The sequence below is a fragment of the Sinocyclocheilus rhinocerous genome, unplaced genomic scaffold (genome assembly GCF_001515625.1).
Source record: "Sinocyclocheilus rhinocerous isolate Xijiao unplaced genomic scaffold, SAMN03320098_v1.1 scaffold1022, whole genome shotgun sequence".
NCBI classification, from domain to species: domain Eukaryota; kingdom Metazoa; phylum Chordata; class Actinopteri; order Cypriniformes; family Cyprinidae; genus Sinocyclocheilus; species Sinocyclocheilus rhinocerous.
In genome coordinates, this window is record NW_015656677.1 from 249,469 (window position 1) to 272,808 (window position 23,340).

General features: G+C 37.9%; 1 protein-coding gene across 1 annotated transcript in view; it reads left to right on the plus strand.

Moving 5' to 3' along the window:
* Positions 1 to 23,340, plus strand: part of LOC107720773 (furin-1-like) — a 107,918-nt gene that overhangs the window by 50,775 nt on the left and 33,803 nt on the right. Inside the window, exons 3-6 of the mRNA XM_016528598.1 lie at positions 8,504 to 8,602; positions 14,804 to 14,899; positions 18,127 to 18,255; positions 20,581 to 20,657. Coding sequence (XP_016384084.1) covers positions 8,504 to 8,602; positions 14,804 to 14,899; positions 18,127 to 18,255; positions 20,581 to 20,657 — 401 coding nt within the window. The remainder of the gene's footprint in view (positions 1 to 8,503; positions 8,603 to 14,803; positions 14,900 to 18,126; positions 18,256 to 20,580; positions 20,658 to 23,340) is intronic.

Below are 23,340 nucleotides of genomic sequence, written 5' to 3' on the forward strand. Positions count from 1 at the left end.
TCTCTCAACTGTTTACTTTCACTTTAGACAATTAACTGTTTATATGTAAACCTTTTGTGTTTTTGACAGTATTAGCGCAATCAGACGATAACTAAGATAACTAAGTAATCAGGTGCTGTTTGACCGGCCTTTTAGTGTATGCACGCTTCGGGTGTACGCGCTCTGAATAAGCACATGTTAGAACAGCATGGAATAAAAAGTTTAACCGGCAAGGCTTTAAAGCATGCGGAAATAATGTACTTTTGTGATTGCAAATAAGTCTCGTGAGTGTAACTACCGAATCAACATTTGATGTGAATGTGTCTCACGAGTTTCAGTTGGAGCTGGAGCCGCAAGACATAATACAGCGCATTGCTTGAGGTAGATGTTGTGTTTTGTTAGTAAATGTTTCATTATATTACTAGTGTTGCCTCCTTCGTTCACTATTACACTACTGCATATATTGCATCTGACACTGGTGTCGCTTAGTTTTGTAACGTGAGCCCACACTTTCAAACGTTTCACTCTTGCCGCGATGACTGATCGCACGCAAACACACAGCACATGCGCATGGATATCACACGCACGTCGAGCAAACGTCGGCAACATCATTCAGTGAAGGAAAATGACAAGCAGCAGCTTCTAATTCGTCGTTAACATTGAAGTATACGGAGATAAAACAACGCAAGTATCGATAACAGTATCGTTTGTCCTGAAGCTTATCGGTACTCCGGTATTGACCCAATTATGTACCAGTCCAAAAAAATACCAGTTCTCGGTACCCATCCCTATTCCTGGATGAATGTCTCTTATAAAATGGTTCTTTTTTATAATAGAAAACATACAATGCGACCAGTGTTGTCTGTTTCCCAATCAAATGATTCTTGAGCTGGTTTTTTTAGTGAATCAAAAACATACAAGGTGACTAGTGTAGCTTGATTCCCAAACTAATGACTCTTGTAAAATGGTTCCTTTTAGTGAATCTGAAACATACAGCATGAATCAGTGTAGTTTGATTTTGAGACAGTTTTTTTAATGAATCCAAAAAATAGCATATGTATCTTATGATCGAGATATAATGCATTCTTATGTTGTTGATTTATTCCTGAGGAAATTTACTCAATCCGATCACAATTTTGCGCAAAAAAAAATAATAAATAAATAAATAAATAAAGATTTAAATTTAAAGCAGTTTATTCTACCAAATAGCACATTCTAGTGCTGGAACAGAAATCAATTAAAAAAAAGACGAGAGAGAGAGGGATCAGTGAATGTAGTGGATGGTCACATTAGATGGCTTCATATCCTTCTGTGTTGGCTGGGGAATGTGAAAGTCTGGCCCCAAGAAAGAAGTCACTCAGCAGGGGAGATAAATTACCGCCACCTTTGTTACAGTCATTTTTAAGAATGTCCTCGTTTCATTTTTAAAGTGCACCATCATTGACATTTAGCTGGAGGCTACATAGACTTTGTTAGTAGAGTGTGTGTGTGTGTACATGCTCCAGCTAATACACACCTATGTGTTTTCATTGCCCTTCAGTCTTTCTCTGCCCTTCCTATTTCCTTCATTTTATTCTGAAAAATTTAATATTATCAAAGAAAACCTCCATGGTTGAATAAAATTCTCTCTCATCGTGGTTAGATTAATGTTATCCCTTGTGACTGCGGAGGTAGGACAGAAATACCGTTCCATCACCCCTGTCAGCTGCTCTCAGATCTGAGTGTTTGTAAAAGAGAGTGTTTCATTTTAAAGGCGAAAAAACGTAAGAAACGCAGCCAGCAGATTCATATTTTATGCATCGTTGGACCAGAGGAAATATGCAACGTATACTAATTTAGTGAACATATTCATCAGCCTACTGGGAGGTTTAAAACTTACGATTCAGCCAGATGGATCCTCTTGATGTTCACTGCTGCATTCTTTCTGGTTTTATCACACACACACACACATCTTGGTTCATTAAACTCAAACCTTATTAACCCTTATGTACTGTTCAGGGTCAATTTGACCTGATTTGATTTTTGAATTGTCGGAAATATCAGTTAACTTAAACACTTGTTACACTTAAACACTTGTTACAAACCTCCCTGTTTGTCTAGAGGTAAGTGAGGCTGTAACAAATAAATTAAATTTAAAAAAAAAAAAGGTCTGACGGTCACATCAAACCCCTGATCCAGAAAAGCACAAATGCAAACTTAGGCAAATAGTTTTTTTATTAATAACAAAAGAATAACACAGGAAAAATCTTCAAGAGAGGACAAGGCCAACATAGAAAACATAACTCTCTAACTATCAACGAAAGCTTTAAATAACCTAAACAAATGAAAATAAATAAATAAATGACAGAGTCTTACCTTACTCCCTGATTAACATAAACATAGGTAAAATCTCAAGTTCAAAGAAAATGGTTCCAAAAAGCAAACGAAAGTATTTACACGAAAATTAAGAGTAAAACAAAATAAACATCAATACAGGAAATATGCACGTAGCGTTCACACGCTCTCTCATAGTTTGCAATTGAGCAATTCATTCACAAAGTTAAGAGGTAAAGACCGCACTCGGTCGCACTAAGCTAATCAAAAGAGAACATTTCTGGATCAGGGCAAAGAGTGAAGCGCATTGCCGTCAGCAAAAAAAAAGTTATAAAAGTAAATTTCTAAAAAGTTATAGAAGTTTACATTTATGAAATTGTAAAATATAAAAATATAATTTTTTAATATTTTATATAAAATATATATTTACAAAACATGTTTACCTCCAAATCTTCAAGAAAATCAAAGCCAAACATCTGAACAAGTTTTGTTCCAAATTCTAGATTGATATCTCAAAAAATGAACTTTTAAGTAAGATTTTGTGTATGCAGTACCAATCTTTTCCACTAGATGATATCCAGGGACTCTTGATTTCCATTTATTGTTTGAGTGATCTGCACCATATATTTCAAAATATTTATGAAGTAGACATCCTATTCAGAAATAGCTTGGGCAGTAACTTTAAAGGGGTCATATGATGTTGCTAAAAAGAACATTATTTTGTGTATTTGGTGTAATGAAATGTGTTTATGCGGTTTAAGGTTAAAAAAACACATTATTTTCCACATACTGTACATTATTGTTTCTCCTCTATGCCCCGCCTTTCTGAAACGCGTCGATTTTTACAAAACTCATCGGTCTGAAAAGCGAGGTGTGCTGTGATTCTACAGCTATCCAGTGCATTATGATTGGCCGAATACCTGAAGCGTGTGACAGAAATGTTACGCCCCTTACCTTACTGTGATTCCATTTGAATTCAATCTCTAAAACACATAAAAACATGCGTATAGAACAAGAGTGTGTTTGGCATCACAACACAAATGGAGAATCTGTCTATTTATCTATTGCTCTCTCATTTCTTTGAACAACAATCACCAAATATAAAAACTAGAGTCTGAAACCTTTCAAATGATATATAGTTTGTCAAGATTACTTTAGATTTAGACCAAGATATTATCGTAAAAAAATGTGTAATCTCAAAATCCCACAGGTGTGGGGGAGGGCCGTCAAAAATTGTGTTTAAAAACATTTTTATAAATCATAAATTCAGATATTTATTCTTTGTAATTTGTGAAAAGTATTGATATTTAAAGTTAATTAATTGTACTTGATTATATGTTTTTTTTTTTTCATTTATTTTGTGAACTATTGCTTTAAGACGGATATTTTCATAGCTTCTTTGATTTAAAAAATGAGTAGCAGAAATGCTGATGTTGGAACAATTTAGGTTTACTGAACTCCATGATTCAGCAATTCATTTGTATCGTCACTTAAAACTGTTCACAAAGTCCATCCATGGCATATTATTTACATTAACCGTTTCGCACGTGAGTTTAAAATATTCTAGTTGAGCCCCCAGCGTGAGTTTTTTTTAGGCAACCGATATTTTAGAATGTATCGCCTTATTGTTTCCATGGTGACGCATCATGCTTGTCATGTGACATAACGCAGCCACAATAGCTCTGTATGACACGTGGATCACTTTTATTTCTTTTTTTCCTGTTTTATTCAAAATATTCACAAACATGCTCACTATATTATGAAATATCTGATATTCCGATTCTGAAATATGTGCAAGTAAATCTATTTGGTATTAGTTGATCTTTACCGGGTGATGGGCACCGCCATGTTAGTTTGCGCTGAATCTGAGCTGTGGGATTTACAACACGCAAATTCATCCTCTCCTCCCGAAACACGTTAAAGTAAGTCTCCGGTAAACTGGGAGAAGAGCAGAGTAAATAGTTATAGTTACCTACACAATCTGTATATGATATCAATAAAACATGTCGTCAGATTATATTTGTAAGGATCATTATTGCCGTTTCCATAGACATCAGCGTGTATTTTACAAACTATGAATGTTGGTTTTGCTAGTACTTATGTGTATTTAAATGTCTGAAAGCTAAAATAAGCATTATATGGTTGAAAACACTGAATATTTGTGATAATATGACAAGCGCTCAGAGCGTCCGATCTGGCTCCGCCCCAGCCAAAGCGCGAAAGCAGATTTAAATTCAGCAGTTGATTACGTGACGCACTGAACGTTCTAATTACACCAGTGTGATCGTACGCTTCAGGGACCAGCCAAGATTGATCACACCCGTGTGATCGTATGCATCAAAAGGTTAAAAGAAGTTAGCAAGTAAATACTTGAGTTAATGTTGATAATAAACATTTAAAATATTTTGTTATTAAATCCAGTTATTTTAATTTAACATATTAAATCTTGTATTAAATCTCCATCTTATATTAAATCTTAAATATTAAATCATATTTATTTGACAGAGCAAACTATTGAGATTTTTATCAGATATTTGAATCATATGAAAAGACAATGCTTGAACATTTGTTTGTAATACAACTTTGTGTCGAAAGAAAGGAAACCACAGATACACTGCCAATATCCTCCTCCGTCCCTCACCTGGGCCTTGATTCCCTTCATTCCCCCGAAAACCTGGATTTAGAAAGGATGTTTGATAAGATTCCTATTGATCGAAGGCCATTTCTGCTACAGTTCTGTATTCCCGAGGTGTGCTGCCTCCTCTGAATTTAATTTAGCCGTAGAACATCAATAGCTCAACGTCAGTGGCTCCATCGCTTACTTTGGAGCCCAGTGGGGCAGCAAAGGCTGTTACGATGATTTCCCAGAACTGTTTTTTCCCCCACATGTCCCTGCATCTAACATGAATCTATTCATTACTACTCGCTGCGAAGGCAATTATGAAAATTTGATTTTTATTGATTCGTGGTATTATGTAAAGCAATTATGCAACTGTACTGATGTTGGCGGTGAGTAACATGATCAATAGCTGTCGCATGTTTTTCAGATGAGATGTGGTGTTCAGTTTGGGAGTGCTGGAGCTGGTTACATCAGCTTATATGTTACTTATTGACGAAAGTCTACATTACTGTTCTTTTGTCCCAATGTTCTCCATACAACCATTCATGGACTGAGACTGATGTGAGAGCCGTTATTTATATTATTTTTCTTTTCCCAAGATGACCTGTTATTTCATCTATTTCAGATAAACCCACCCTAAATGACACAAAAACTAAATTGATTGTGATTGGTCTCTTTATATGTCTGAAATGCCCTCTTTCTGAATAAGTGGGCATCCCTTAGCCAGAATAAGATGCATTTGATAGTTTAAATTAAAGAGTTAGAATTTAAGAAGTCATATCATGGAAAACAGGATTTTTTTCCTAGGATCAAAGAAGGATCAAAGAAAGTGTGCAAAATGGTGCAAGGAAAGTTGACTAACAAAAACTGATACAAAAGTGCAGAATATGGCCCTTTTAAAAGTTTATGTTCTTTTTACAGGATGCCATAATTACAGCTGTAAAGCACTGTGGTAACAAATATGCCTCACTTCTCAAAGGTTTGTGTGTGTGTGAACCTTCCTTCTTGTAGACCAATAACTCCTCCATCTGGGTGTGCTGTGTTAGCAGTCTGCCAGTAAAAGCATCCTCGCCATCTTTAGGTCTAATAAAGGCACAGTCTCTCAGTATGTGTCATGTCCAGAGGAATTGGCTCTGAGAGAAGCGAGCGAGTCTTTCAGATCATTGGTCTTTGGGTTTATGAATTATACACTCACACATCAGGCCAAAGAGAGTAATGATGTTCACTTTCACTTCTTCTGTAGATCAAAGTAAAGGTTTATCCATCTTTCTTTCCATCTCTCTTTTTGGTTCCATCTTTATCCATCCCTGTCTCTCTCTCATACACACATTCGCTCACAAACACACTTATACACACAGTAGTAGTATTAAAATCTTAGTGTAGGTGAAAGAGACAGAATAACTGTGATTCGAGCAGTATAAAAAGAGAGTGAAAAGAAGTAGAGGATGAAACGAAGTGGTGTGTGAATTCTGTGACACATCTGACAGCACATGCAGTGTGATTTGAACTGTAAAAGCTGGAAGATGATCTCAGCCGCCAGAGCGTTAGACCCCGTCCTAGTTAACAACATGCTACACAAGTCCTGCAGACCCTGTCCGACACACTGAGGCAGTTCAGGGAAAACCTTTATTGGTCTCAAGTTACTCTTTTATAACACATGAGGCTTAATGGAGCTCCTAGTTAATAAATAACAGATTGCAGATACACAAACTGCTGATAAGATACTAATTCTAAATTCTTTAATTTATATTATTGTGTTTATATTTATTTATTTAAAATGCATGGTACACAATACTGATTGTATAATCTCTTTGATGGATTCAGGTAGCAATTTGTTAGTAGATTCAAACCCACAATTGAACTTTTGAGCATTTTATTAAAGGGAACTGGCTCATAAGAGTCATTTGTTCTTGAATTGAACTACACTAACCACGTTGTATTATTTGTTTTTGTGTGCGGGAGATTGCATGCGTTGTTTTAGTATTATTTTTATGGTACCCGGTCTGTTTATCTCATCACATTCAAGTCAGACTGCAAACTCATAACTCAGATAAAATATAATTTATTTTGCTGTGGCTTTGTAGATTCAACGGTTCAGCAAACACTGGTTGACATGAAGTAAGAGTATAGAGCTGTAAAATTAATATGAATATCAAAGCCCACATAAATTGCTCTCTGCAGAATTTAATCAGAAATTTGTTGGCTTTTCTGACTTTTGATTGCAGGCCACAGCTGGCACAGTTTGTGACATTGTTGAGATCTTTTCTGGAGACAGTTAAGCAAAAGTCTCAATTTGCTTTGTCTAGGAGACTGCTGTCTAGGAGAAACCACCGAGATATTAATGAGATGTGTGATATTTTTTTTTTCTTTTCTGAAAGGTTTCAGAACACCAGGCACGACTTTACCCAATTTACCCACTTCAGACACTCACGCTGAGTCCTGCTGGTTTCGGAAAGCATTTCCGTCCCCATATGATTCCAGGGGACACCTCTGTAGTTTCAGCAAGACAAGTAGATGATGGCAGCAGAGGTCATGTTATTGATCACAAGGACATGGATTGTGAGAGAGAGACGGAGACGGGAAAGGAAACCAAGAGAGGTCGTCTGCAGTGAAGCGTCAGGGGAACAGAAGCCCAGCAGGGAAGCGTTTTGATAAATGAACGTCATTTTAGCAAGGAGACACTTGACTGTAGTGCAGGATCTATTCATTGACGTCACTTCTGAAAGAAGTGTGTGGGTCCGTCCGTGCGGCTGTCCAGAAGTTGCTTTCAGCGTTCTACTGGGAACAGAACAAGATGAGTAATGATAGAGGCATGATTCTCTCACATACGCACACACAAGCTCAAAGTACACAAGGTTATGAGCTGCCCAGCTAAGCGCCGGATCCCACACATCAGTGTGTGGCGGTCCAGATACAGTGAAATTTCTGCTTCTGTGTGCTGCTTTATTGAACCGAAGCTTCTGTGTATCAGATTAATAAAAGAGAGTTAGATATTTTCTTCTCCATCCCTCCTACTATTTGCAATTAGACATTTTAAAATGTGTGTGTATTTTGTTCTTTTTTTGTGTGCAAATAGTACCTGAAATTGTAAAGAAATACTTCACACGTGTCACCATGTGCGTGTGTTATGAAAAAACCTGCCTTTCATAATTTTCACAGAATTTGTTTCTCATTGGGAAGCTCTTTTTAGGGTGTGTGTGTGTTTTTGGCTCTGTTCTGTGGTTTGTATTAGGACTTTAAGAGATAAATGTATGCGGCTGAACCTTTGCTGCTCTGCCCTGAGTGTGTGTGTGTGTGTGTGTGTGTGTGTGTGTGTGTGTGTTGGAGAGAGAGATGGCCAGGTCTGTGAGCAGGTGCTGGAGTTAATGAGTGTGTTTCCCTCTGGAGTGTAAGACCATATGACCTTGTACGGCGGGTAAGACACGATTGGAGAGAGAGATGGCCAGGTCTGTGAGCAGGTGCTGGAGTTAATGAGTGTGTTTCCCTCTGGAGTGTAAGACCATATGACCTTGTACGGCGGGTAAGACATGACTCCTTTGCAATAGCACTGTAATATATCACCTCTGTGTGTGTGCATCTGTGTGTCCACAGGTTTTCGGGGATTATTATAATTTCCAGCACAGGGGTGTGGTGAGGAGGTCTTTGTCCGGCCATCGCGGGGTTCATGTCCAACTGCACACCGAGCCACAGGTAAAGAAAAGCCACAAGGAAAGTCACTCACAAACACGACTGTACAGATGACAAAGTGGAGAAGTGAGGTGGGAGGTAAAGAAAATGTAGGATGAAAAGAAAAAGGAGAAGATAGGAAGGGGGAAGAGATGAGAAGAGAGAACACAAGGAGATGAGAAGAGATTAAATGAGAGGAGAAAGCGGAGAGAAAAACACAATAAGAGGAAATGGGATGAATGGAGAGGAGATTGGACAAGAGATGACAGAAGACATTGCAAGAGGACAGGGAGAGTTGAGACAAGACAGAAGGTTGGAGATGAAGGAAAAGAGAAGCGATACAAGGAGAGGATATGAAAAGATATATGACAAGACGGGAGGAGACTTGAAAGGGAACAAAAGGAGAGGTGATAAGGGAGGAGGAGAACAGATGAAATGGAAAAAATAAGAAGGGAGGGAACAGATGAGACAATTGGAGTGGAGAGGAGAGGAGAGAATGATTTCTCTCCTTACACCACTTTTCTTTTCATCTCTTCACTGCTATCTCCTCTTTTCTTCTGCCCTCTTCTCCCCTCCCCTCTCTGTTTCAGTGGGGTCTCCTCTCCACTCCAACTGTCGCATCTGTTCCCTCCCTTCTTATTTTTGGAGATGAAATGAGAGGAGATGTAAAGAGAGGTGGAGGACAAGAGAACTATGAAAGGATAGTAGACCAGATGGGAGGAGACAAGATAGGAGAGAGACAGATAAAACAGGAAGAGATGGGGTGAGAGAGAGATGGAGGCAAGAAGAGAAAATGTGCAAGTGGAACACATGAGGTGGTTGGACAGGAGATGAGAAAGGGGGAGAAGTGGGCAGAGGAAAAGAGGAGATAGAAGGGGGGACAAGAATAGATGAGAGGACACAAGATGAGAGTAGGAGAGGGAGGAGACAAGATGAAAAGAGTAGAGCAGGAAGGAGTAAAGAGTAAAGAGATGAGACAAGGGGAAATGATAAAAAGGAGACTAGAAGAGGTGGGATAAGACCAGGCAACAGGAAAGAAGAAGAGACAACAAGAGACCAGAGGAGATGAGACAACTCAAGAAGGTTGTAGATTAAATAAGAGGAGAGGAGATGGGAAGAGAGGAAAAGGGAAGAAATGAAAGGAGAAAATATGAAAAGATAAGAGACAAGATGTGAGGAGACGGGATGAAATGGCACAAGAGAGCAGAGGAACTGACGAAGCAGGAAGTGATGAGATGAGAGGGATTGAGGCAAAAAGAGAAATGAGAAGGGAGGGGAACAGATGAGACATTAGGAGAGGAGATTATACAAGAGGAGGCCAGACGAGAGGAGAGGTCATTAGCATGCCATGACAAAGTAGTTCGGCCAGAGTCTCAGATGGTTGACTGACTGTGATTATTGGTGTGTGTGTGTGTGTGGTAGTACTAAAGTGCAGGACTCTGGCTATGCCGATAAGTTATCTGAGAGCAGCACAGGCATCCTGAGCGACTGCATATTTGGGCCGCTGGCTGCAGGCTTCCATAGATCTCCTGCTGACAAGCCTCTTATCTTCACTCTCTGAAGCTTCAGACACTAGTTAAAACTCCGTGCACACTCCGGAGATCCAACTACACGGCTAATACTGATGCCCTCCCAGACCCCACCTGCCCACCAGATGCCAGCAAAAGAGACCGGATGACTCCTAACACTGATCCATGACAGCGGAAAATGAGAGAGGGGAAGATACAAGCTGGATTGCTGCTCCCTTGTGTGCTAGCCTCTATTTATGCAAGGCTAACAGCATCAGGGTTCCGCTCTGGGCCCGTTTCTGTTGCGGCGGGTCAGGCATTCCATTCTTGTTGCCAGGGTTCATCTTGGCACAAGCCTCACGTGTACAACACGCACACACGCATCGCCTGCTCTGCATTCCGAGGTCAGCACGGTTTTATGCTAATGAAGCAGATTTCTGAAGGCTGCCGCTTGTAAGCACATTCCCTCCAGCGACCGGAATTTATACGAAATTGAATGCAGGTACATGATCGTCTTCTCCCTCGCTAACCGGAATTTCATTCGCTCGCAAAAAGTCAAAGTGGACTTCTCAGAAGTTTGCTGAGGAACGATGGGCAGCAAGATGTGAAAGGAACAGAAAATGCATTCTTCCTCCAAATCTGACCTGGCCTTGCTCCACATTTGCTGTTTTCGTGATAAATTTAGCCCAGCGCTGGCATTACTGCAAAACAAGGGCGTAAAGGACGACTCACTCAAAGGATTTCAAGCGTACATGCGTGTGTGTGTGTGTGTGTGAAAGAGAGTGTGTATGTGTGTGGTGTTTGTGTGAATCGCTCTCGTCTTTCAGCAGAACACTAGCTGTGAACTCTTGTTACTCAAACGAATATAATAATGAGAAAAAGAGTTGTATTACTACACTGGAAGATTTAAGCTCAGTGTTTTGCACTGATGTGCAAAAATTGCATGTACAGTACATAGCAGTTTCCAAAAGATGAGCCTTTAGTTTAGCTTGAACCGCATTACATTGTCACATGGTCATGCGAGTTGGCTCCTGTTGTCATGACAGGAGAATATTGTTTGCTACATTTTGTTTTGTAGACAACCATTAATGAATATTTTTCCTACAGATTTTTTTGATACATATCAGAATGATTTCTGAAGGATCAACATATCAGAAAGATTTATGAAGGAATATGTGACACTGAAGACTGGAGTAATTGCTGCAAAAAAATCAGTTTTCCATAACAAGAATACATTTTAAAATACATTAAAAGAGTTAAAGCATGTCAAAACAGTTTTTTTTCTTGTTTTTTTTGCAAAATTGCAATAATATTTCACAGTGTTACTTTTTTTACTGTATTTTTTTATTCAAATAATTGCAGCCTTGATGAGCATAAGAAACATTTAGTTATTATATATTATATATATATATATATATATAGAAAGCTGATCCGATATTTACACGGGTCCTACTTCTTGCCTTAAGCCTTCTTTTGTTCCGCAGATGTTTTCCTCTTTTGTTTTTTATCCGCCATCTCTATCTTCCTGTCGCTCGGCTCGCTAATGTCCATCCTGTGCACTGAACGCTCTCTCCTCCACATCATGAGTAAACATGCCCCTTACTGCTGATTGGCTACAAGTTTGTTTTGCTAGTCGGCCCGAATCAGTTTTCTAAAGCGTTTTTGAAAAATCGCTTACCCCACCTTTAAGTACATATGGGGGTTATGTTAAACTGTTTCTGTAAAACAGGTCTCATCGCTTCCAGTTCAAATGTTTTGTATATGCTTTGTTAAATATGAAGCTGTTTTACTCGAGATGCCTTCAAAGGAGAGATACCAAAGATCATAACCAATGTTTATCGCATATGCAAATTGTTATGTAAAAGTTCAACATTCAGATAATAAAATTTGAATAAAACCCAAACAATAAAAACATCTAGCTAGGTTAGCTGATTACCTTAAAAGTCTATAGATATCAGCATCAGTTCATACAGCTCTTAACACTTTCTCTGACAAACGGATACGATGAGACCAGTTTTCTGGTTTGGTCAGGTGATGTTCAACATATTCGTGTCAGTTAGAAAAGGTGCAGCACTTACTCTTGAAAAGATCAAAACTTTATTGGTTAAAATTATGTTTCAGCCTTTATCAAGGGACATGATGTCTGATGAAGCCCTTGATAATGGGCGAAACTTCATTTTAACCAATAAAGTTTTGATCTCTTCAAGAGTGAGTGCTGCACCTTTTCTAACTGACATGGCTTTTTGATTTTTGGTTGCACCTCCTCTTTAGTTGGTAGAGCACCTCTTTTCAGTAATCTTTGATGTTCAACATATTCCTCATTGTCATTTGCACAAAAAGTTATTCAAATGATTTTAATTTTATTAACCTTATTAAAATAATAAAATATAATTTTATAATATATAATTAATAAAATATATTAGCTCTCATTTTGACTCACTCATTGAGTGAGGGAGTAATCACAGGCAATTAATTGCGGAAATTAGCTGACTGATTCTATTCATCATTCAGACTATCTACTTGTTTGATTTGTCAGTCAGTTTAATTGATTCATGAAAAAAGAAGTTGCAAATTGGATAGTATGTAGTATGTGCAGTCACACTGCCACACTGGTGTACATGTGTCTTCTCCAAGAAACTTTTTCTATCCTATCAGAGCGATAGAATGGACATAAGAATGAGAAGAGGCAATAGTTAATTGATTTAATCAGTGCGCTCTCTGGTCATCCCCTTGAAAAGAGAAAAATGAATCCTGTGTATGAGGCAGGGGCCCTGTGGACCTTTAAGCTCATTTAAAACAATTGTTTTGCAGAGAGAGCACTTCATACATCCATAAGTCTCTGGTTCCTGATTAGATTTCAACCTCCGCTGCTAATACCTTAGATGCGAATGTTAATGTCTATGCGCTGTATGTTAGCCATGTCCATCTCATCACGCAAAACACTGCCCAGAGGACATTTTTTATTGCTCAGAGGTAGCTCTTTGATAGATCAATAGACTTAATGCAGTTCTAAGTGATGTTTCATGTAAGTGTTTGTCTCAGATGTTTCAACTAAATATATAAAGCTAGCAACAAATGAGTCAGTCATCAATAGTGTTGTCACGGTACCAACATTTCAGTATTCGGTACCAATACCAGTGAAAATCCACGGTTCTCTGTACCAATTTCGGTACCAAAGCAAAACACAAAAACATGCTAATTGAACAACATTATTTTTATTAATAACGTTAAACAAACATTAAATGTACAAAACCAATGCCATTCTTTATACTTATTTAAAATTGTTTCAAGTTTTTCCACAAGTAATAAAAGTATGAAAAAAAGTAAACAAGTTTCACCCAGAAGTTGTTGTCATATTTTTGCTGCCACGGAAAAACAACTGTAAACTGTTGTCTGTTTTAGGGTTTGCTGGTGTGTTTCAGGATCTTCCTCAGTCTGCAGCTGTAAAAGGAAAATATAATATACTTTAGTAAAGCAATGGGCTGAGTCTGACCAAATGCAACGTTAGATCACTGACACCAGCTAAAATATAACTTTTCAGTAAATAACAAACTTCAGCTTTTATAATAAATTTAGATAAGATTACATATATTAAGTGTATATCAAATAGATGGAAACTGTAGTATTAAAAACACTTTACAATAATATTTTATTTGTTAGATAACATGACCTAACAATAAGTATTAAATAACATTCACAAACATTAATGAATGTTGTAGAAATATATTGTTCACTCACTGTAAGATGTTACTAGATCTAACTCATGTTAGATAACATGAAGTCATTGTAAAGTCTATACTTCGTCTGTACTTTTATTTAATCCAAACTGTGTTCATATTTAATTTAAAAGGGCTTTTAAAACCTGTTAGATTTATTCAGCCAAGAATAACAACTAACAACAAAAAAAAGAAGCCCAGAACTGTTTTTCTGACGGGCTGATATGACATAAACACTGTTAGCCATACATTTGTACATACTCTAACATGCATATTTTGGATACACAGTTCATTTAAAAGCCTCTGGTGTGCAAAAATAGTAAATACCATTATGTCCTCCTGTTTTTTACACTAATAAAAGTTATAGGTGGGCATTAAATAGTTAACAAAAACCGGTCTTTAAGGTGCTTTGTTAGTTTGATGCATTTCCTCCTCTTGAGGTCGCCACGTCTCAGTGCTTTTATGAAGAGGATAGCTTTCAGATAGCGCATCAAGAACCGGGTTGGCCGGGTACTCGGTACCACCGGTACTTAAGAAAACCTGGTACCGTAACGTTTTCATTTTTTTAGTACCGACTTTTGACAACAGTAGTCATCAACATAAAGAGTACATCAGAGTGGATGTTATTACTCAGATCATTTGATCTGGGAGGAATTGGATGAGAAATGTTTGAGTTCATATAGAGATCTCACACTATGCACACATTGCAGATTTATAGTTTTTGCAAATAGTGAGAAGCTATTTTCATTTTCAGATTAAACTTCTTTAATCTTTCACACACATACACAGCTAAATGAAACACTATAAAATAGCAGACTGAAAAGAACACCATGGGTTAGTGTGAAATGTTGATATTTTTAGCGCTAGGACAAGCTGTGCAGAAGGGACATACATCCCTAGTTAAAGGTGAAAATTGAGATGTGTGATTTACAAGGATGTAGATGTGTAATATTTGAGATATTGCCTCTAATTTGTCTGTGTGTGTGTGTGTGTGTGTTCAGGTGATTTGGGCAGAGCAGCAGATTGCCAAGCGAAGACACAAGAGAGACATTCATATTGAACCCACAGATCCAAAATTCCCCCAGCAGTGGTACCTGGTAGGTAAAAAGCTACTGTATGTATTTATATTGTGGTTGTACATTGTGCTTTTGAATGCAATGCATCTAAAGTGCTTCTACAGTGGAAAGGAGTCCGCCCTTGATCTGTGAGCTTTCACATTCTCTCTGATTCTTTCCCGCTCTAAATCTCCCATGTCTGTTTTGAAATATATAAACAGTATTCTGTGTGCTTACAGTCTCAAGATGACATGACATCAGAATAGATCCTTTTTTGCTTGGTTATTAAATGTCTCTCCTCTTATTGTGAATGATACATCAGTGCATGTAATTCTAAAGGACAGAAATGTTTTTCTAAATTTTTCATCACAATATAGAAACTTTCTCAGCCTCTGAAACAACTTTTCTGACCTAACCAAGGCTACCAAGGCATCCAGAGAGCAACCGGGTGGATCTGATTGGCGAGAACAGGCAAAGAGGACCTTTTCAGCTTCCACTAGTTTCTAGTGTCACAAGTTACATTAAAGTGAACCGAATGTTATCTCTGCGGTGACACTGAGGTGTATTGAAGTAGAACTCGAAAAGAGTCATCTAACCACATAAATCAAGCGTGATGAACACAAAGAAAGAATACATGCTGAGAATAGGAAGGTGCCTTATGAACTAATATAGAGAGATTATAAGGGTAGTTCACTCAAAACTGAAAATTCTGTCATCATGCATTCACTTTCATGTCGTTACAAATCTGTGTGATTTTACGAAGAACAAAGAAAATATTGTAAAGTATTTAAAACTGTTCAAGTGGATGGGGTCCAAAAAAGCATTGTACTCCGCATATAGAAGAAAAAGTGAAAGATTTTTCAAAATATTAGTTTTTGGGTGAACAATCTAGGTATAGTACTGCACTATATCATGTTTGTTTGGGAGAAGAATAATTTATCCATTAAATGATTACAAACTAATCAAAGAAGTTAATTTGTGTTAAATGTATGCATTAAAAAAGTTGCCATTTTTTATAATATGAATTAGGCTGTGAGTGAGATTTGTGACCACACTAGATATAATAGATACTGTTCAAAAGTGTTCGAAAGTCAGTAAGATGTTTTTTGAAAGATATGAATACTTTTATCCAGCAAGGATTCATTGAATTGAATAAAAAAAAAGACAGTAAATGCATTTACATGTACAGTCAAGACTTTTTTCAACATTGATAATGTTTCTTGAGCCTCAAATCAGCATATAACAATGTTTTCTGAAGGATCATGTGACACTGAAGACTACATTAGTTATTAATCAAATAAATGCAGCTTTGGTGAGCATAAAATACTTATTTTAAAAGCATATTCTTACCAACTCCAAACATTTGAATGGTAGTATAGATATAGACAAAGATATTTGCCAAATAAACATACATCTGAATTTTTAGGGAGTCCAAAATAAACCTATATTATTTTAATAGCAATTAAGATTTATATCATAGATTTTTTTTATTGAATAAAAAGAAGGCAGATAGTATTACAGCCTAATGTGTTCACAGTGGACAACACAAGTCCCACCCTACATTATGTCCTGCAGAATATTCTGTTCCACTCTGAAATACATCACAGATGTGAAAATGAGTTGCAAATTTTGTTGTCAAATCAAACGGTGGCGTAAATAAGGCATGAATATATAAATATTTGTTATTCAGGTTAGTCCTGTGACCTGCACGCACATGCAGACAACAACCGAAAGCGAAGTGAGCTAATGTATTGACGATCACGTTCACTGACAGAGAAGGCACAACATCATATTAACCTTCGCCGAATCTTTTAAAATCATTTTATTAAGTGATGACAGATTCAGAATGAGTCTGACTCACTGAGTTTATACAAAATTTACACAAAATAATTACTATGTGTGGGTGTATGCATGAATACTCGCTCACATCGGTATGTCTTCAAATATTTGTTTGCGTAACTGCTTTTAAAGCTCCGTTCTGTATTCAGAGCATGAGCCCTAGTCCAAAACATATTAATGCGTGAACCGAACGACCAGAGAGCATCCTAGGCCACGGATGACAAAACAAACGTGAGAGCTGCCGTTCTCCATTAGCATACTAATCTGTTAAAGTTCCGGCTCCTTCACAACCTCTTTAAGCCACATCTGTACGTGTTACTGTCAAACATTACCCGAAACACACACACTTTGTGCTTTTATACTAGAAAATGGAGATTGTATCATTGTTGACAAGGGAATGAATGCTTTTTAAGTTGTTTACTCTGAAGAAGCAACACAGAACGATGAGCAATTTGATTCTGTCTGCTTATTTTTATGCTTTTTGTCAGGGGGAGAGAAGGTTGCGAAGGGGGCAGTTATCTGAAGACGTGCCAATTGAAGTTTTTCATTGTGTTTCTGCACCCAATTTCCACATTTGCGTTTAATGTTCGTCTTTCCGCATTGAAGGAAATATTCAGCTGTGCCGTTTTAACAGATGGCGTTGAGCATAAAGCAAAGTGTGAGGAAATGAAATAGAGCGAGAGAAGGAGATAGGACAAGAACTTCACTGGGGAAAAAGCTGTCGGGTTAAAAGGAATGAGTTTCCACACCTTGTTGGGAACTGGGCTGCCATCTGGGAGGAGAAAGGGTGAAACTGTGTGAGAAGTCATCTTTCATTAGCATTAGCTCCTGCGGCTGGGCCTTTCTTAGTGGCAGGGGTAAAAAATCTGTGTGTGTGTGTAAAGTCCTGCAGGTGGGCTTTCCTCTTCTGGGAGGTCTTGGTCAAAGACTCTGTTAACTCTCCCCTCCCAGAATGGCTCGGAGGGAGCTTTACAGAGTCTAACATTTGCCTTTGCTGAAGGGAAATAAAAGAACTGAGGAATCTGCCACCAGTGAACTTGCATGTAAAATCTGACTAATGATGAAAAAAGGAATGAGTTTCCACACCTTGTTGGGATCGTCCTGCCGACAGGCTGCCATCTGGGAGGAAAAAGCATGTGACTGTATGAGCAGTCATCTTTCATTAGCATTAGCTCCTGCGGCTGGGCCTTTCTTAGTGGCAGGGGTAAAAAATCTGTGTGTGTGTGTAAAGTCCTGCAGGTGGGCTTTCCTCTTCTGGGAGGTCTTGGTCAAAGACTCTGTTAACTCTCCCCTCCCAGAATGGCTCGGAGGGAGCTTTACAGAGTCTAACATTTGCCTTTGCTGAAGGGAAATAAAAGAACTGAGGAATCTGCCACCAGTGAACTTGCATGTAAAATCTGACTAATGATGAAAAATCCATTTTCTTGCAGTACAACCCCAGTCATGGAGACCTGAATGTGAAGGAAGCCTGGGCTCAGGGCTTCACAGGAAGAGGAGTGGTCGTGACCATTCTAGATGACGGCATTGAGAAAGATCACCCCGATCTAGCGAGAAACTATGTGAGCCATCCTTTTTCACAAACTACATTTTGAAGAGTGAGCAATGATATTTATATGACTGATTAATATATGTCACAGGTTTGTGGTCAGTAAGTTTTTTTTTTAAAGAGATTAATACTGTTATTTAGCAAGGATACATTAAATTGATCAGAAGTGACAGTAAAGTATGTATAATGTTGTTTTCAACATAAAAAAGAAATGCTTCTTGTGCACCAAATTAGCATATCAGAATGATTTCTGAAGGATCATGTGACACTGAAGACTGGAGTAATGATGCTGAAAATTCAGCTTTGCCATAACATGAGTAAATTACATTTTAAAATGAAAATACAAAATAGTTGTTTTAAATTTTGGTCATATTTAAAAATATAAGTGTTTTTACTGTATTTTGTTCAAAGAAATGCAAACCAAGAGACTAAAACATTAGATAATCTTATTAACCCTAAACTTCAAAGTTTTGAATGGTAGTGTACATTTAAATATAAATATATTAGTATTATTTACTGAAATTAAAACTTTTTGACTAAAATCTTAAAAAGAGGCTTGTTATAAATCATTTGATATGCTTCAGAAATTGTACATGCAGGGAAAAATATATTTGTGTTGTGATCAATCAATTATCACAAATTGTGGATGTACAAAATGCATTAAAATAAGGCAAAAATAGATTTCTGAAGTAAAACGGATTTTTCTGACTTTTTATTTCATATACGAATCTTTAGAGTTAAGATTTTTAATTTTCTGTAGTTCTTCAAGCATTTATGAACATTCATAAGCTCTGCCCTCTTTGGTGCACTGATGATTTTGTCATCTATTATTAATTCACTGACATTGACGTTGTCATTTATAATTAATTTATTGACTCTTTCCAAACCTGAGCTGCCTACCTACACAGCATTTATGAGCATCATATGTAATAGTCAGTTAGTAATGTGGACTAGTTTTTGTGTTTTGTAGTCTTTATTTGTAGCAGTGGTGCATTAAAGGGAATGAATTAACAGGTGCAACATTTTTGAGATGGTTATAACATGCTTCTGGCATGTTGTGCTGTTAGACCGTCAACACTGCCAGGGTAAACTCTCTATCTGTAAAGCTGCATCTTGTTAAATTCATAACATTTAAAACATTGCTGCTATAGCCATCAAAACACCACTTGTGCAACAAATTTGCCTTTGATGACAAATTTATGTCATAGCATAATGAACGGTATGTATCAGAAGGGCTGTGCAGTCAGTGCTATTTTCAATCATTGGTCTTTGAACACAGGCAAATGGATATCGTTGCATCAAAAATGTCTCAGAATGTTCTGTTGCATGTCATTTCACTCTGTCTGAACACATTATATGAGCGGCCCAAAAGAAACGCATCTGATCTGCGTGTGGTGGACATGACCCTAAATCAGCCTAATTATACAGGGCTTCATTAACATTAATGAGTCACTCAGATGGCCCACTTACTAGTCGATTTTGATATGTAATTTTGCACATTTCTGGTTCACTGAATTCTTAATGTTCTGATTCACAAATACATCATTTGCCATTAAAGTACTTTGCACAGTAGAAATGTGGTTTCAGTAATACAGTCAGGATTATGAAAACTTTCCTTAATACCTGGTTTTGCATAGCAATTAGACTCTTCACAGTGGCTTCATGAGGTATTTGGGGTTACCGAACATTTCTATTCAGCCTTATTGTACATTCTATCCTATAATGCTTTCTGCTTAAATCTTCTTGCCTCAGGTGTCTCAGGGGTTTGCGGCATTTTACCTTAACCATCTCTATGAATTGAATTCATATCAGCAGACAGTTTGCTACTTAAGAAGCATATCGGTGTGGTGGACATGACCCTGAATTAGTCTAATTATACCTAGTAGTGCTTAATTATTAAAATATGTGACCCTGGACCACAAAACCAGTCTTAAGTGTAAATTTTTCGAAATTGAGATTTATGCATCACCCAAAAACTCAATAAATAAGCTTTCCATTGATGTATGGTTTGTTAGGATAGGGCAATATTTGGCCAAGATACAACTATTTGAAAATCTGGAATCTGAGGGTGCAAAAAATCGATAATTTTGACCCATACAATGCAATTTTGGCTATTGCTACAAATATACCCCAGCGACTTAAGACTGGTTTTGTGGTCCAGGGTCACATATGTGGTTTTGCACATCCTTAATTTGAATATTCAAATACATCTGCAATGCCTTATAATGCCTAGGTGTGCATCCAAGCAATGCAAGATAAAATTCTCAGTGACAGCACAAAAGCTAAGGTTGAGAGTTGCAATATGATCTTTTTGATTTATGTTATATTTTATTTTAAGGATCCTGATGCCAGTTATGATGTGAATGACAGAGATCCGGACCCTCAGCCCAGATACACACAGCTGAATGACAACAGGTACGAATTTCTCTCTCGTCTTTTTCTTTGCCGTTCCAATCAGTGCATCCACAGCAGGGTTGCCAGATCTGTCAGCCTGCAACAAACATGCCATATTGCAGAAACTCTTTGGTTGTAAATGTTTTAGAGGTTCTTTCAGGTAACGAGAGCCAGAATCTGTCTTGTGTAAACATGCATACTGCTAACTCCGGCTGTGTTTGGAAACCTAGTGTGCCACCTACCTAGATTGCATTTTGGGTGCGTTTGATCAAGGCAGGCAGCTCGCTAGGGCTCTCCTCTTTGGTGCACTGATTTAAGCTGTGATGTACAGCGAGTAACTGCAGTGCAGAGATATAAAGTAGTTTGGAGCCGCGTTGTTCGGTAGGTTTAATGCAGTCAGCGAAGCACCTGCCGTTCAGAGACGTGCACCAACAGCTGTTAAATACTCATGAAAAATGCATTTTAGAGGAAATCTCATAACTGCACAATGTGCCTTTGGTTTCTCCATAGGGAGCACTTCCGTTTCTGTGCTTCTGCCTATCTTTCTGTTTTTTTTTGTTTTGTCTCTGTCTGTCATGTAGCAGCAATCAGTTGCCTGCTGCAGCACCGTTGAAATTAACCGACCAGTGACCTCTCTCTCATCTTTCACTCTCCACGGCACTTTCCGTTTTTTCTGTCATTATTTTTAAAGAGCATTTTGAGCACTATTTAAAGATGCGCAATCTACAATATAACAGTCCTCCGTCTCGCCTTCCTCTTGCTCCGTAAATCAGCTTAGATTTAATTTAGTGCACTGAAGACATTTGGATGTTTACTCTTCCTTTTTGATAGACTCGTGGCCATTAAGCATCACTAGATCAGCGTAATGGAGGGTAGCCTCATCCCACCCCTTTAACCCCCAGACCGTTTCTTCATCCCTCCACCCTGAAATCTCCCAGCAGCCCATGCATCGCTCTGCCGTCAGGGGGATTTGATTCAAATATCTTGCACTCTGGGCTTCCTGCCAGGGCTCTTTCTCCCTGTTTCTTTCTCTTGTTTTTTGTTTTTTTCCTGTTCTGTTCAGAATCTCACAGCAGAAGGATGGAGAGGAAAGACTCCAAATTCTGTATCTCCTCAGAACAGTGCAGCTTAAAAAGTTGCAGAAGCAAATCTTCTTTAACGAATCTGTTAACACTGCCACAGTCGTGTTGGAGCGCCTCACTCTGCTACTAACACGCTGAAGTTACTGTCTTCACTCCTGCTAATACCGTCGGCTGCTACTTAAAGTTAAAGTGTGACAGTCTCTTCGTGGCAACAGTGGAGCCGTAACAAGCATTCGTTATCCTCTCGGTGTCCAGACACACACACACACACACACACATATCATGATCAATCAGCTGAGGAAAGTAGGGGGAGTCCATCCCCAACACCTCACAGGAAGTGTGGCACATCTTGAATGCTTTGGCTGTCAAGATCATTATCCTGAACTGAATCGGTTCAAGTCCATGAAATGAGAAGCAAAATGCATGACTGTGTCAATAGCCGAAACGTTGAGGCGGTCTCATAGAGGGCAGATTGCATCAGAGGGATTTATTCCATACAGATGAAAGAGGCACATTATAGATTCTCAACAAAATTATATGTTGTAAAGTGCAACCGAGAAACAGGCTTCTCTTATGAAAGGCGGCTTGTTTTTACTTTTTTTGAGTCCCCTGTAAAACCTGATCTTGAGATGAATTGGAGCCTCGGCTATTGAGCGAAGCACATGGCAGAGTCATCAAGCCCTTCAATGTGATTAAATGGGAGATAGTGCCAGCGTTGCCAGGTTAGCATCCATGCATCTTTTGAAGACAAAAACACATTTTTCTATATAGCCTATATATTGACACAGGCGTCGGTGTCCACACTAAAGAGTAATTGTTGGCTTCATGGCTTTTATGCACGGATGGCTACCAGTGCTTTTAGAAGCAGAGGCTTTTCATTGTTTTGTCAGGAAGATTGAGGGGTAGTACAGCTTTTAGACCGCTTATTTTTTATTTATTTTATTTATTTATTTTCCCTGGAAAAAAAAAAAAGCTTTCAGTCTGGCACTGTATTTTTCTGTGCAGTCTCTTTAGAAAAAAACTGCACATTTTTGGTCACCATCAGACTTGGACACTTCATAGCTCAAAACTCATGATGCTTTTGTTGTCCTTGATGATTGTCCAAAAATCCCTCAGGATAAGAATAATAGGAATAAGATGATTTAATATTCTTTCATCATTAACACATTCAGTTCCTTATCAGTTCCATATCAGTACAATATCGGCCCATATGTTTTACTGTATCAGTTGATATTGGATTTATACATCTTACAAAGTAAGATTTTTTTTAATGTTAATTAAAGTTGATCTCCATTTATTTGATCAGAAATACAGTAAAAACAGTATTATTGTGAAATATTACCATTTTGAATAACTGTTTTCTATTTTAATATTCTAAATGCTATTTATTCCTGTGAATGCAATATTCAGCATCATTACTCCAAGCTTTAGTGTCCCATGATCCTTCAGAAATCATTTTAATGTGCTTATTTGGTGTTCCAGAAACATTTCTTATTATTATCAAAACAATTGTGCTGCTTAATATGTTTGTGGAAACCATGAGGATCCTTTGATGGCTAGAAAATTCAAAAGAACATCATTATAGAAAACTTTATAAGAAAACATTATAAATGCATTTTTGT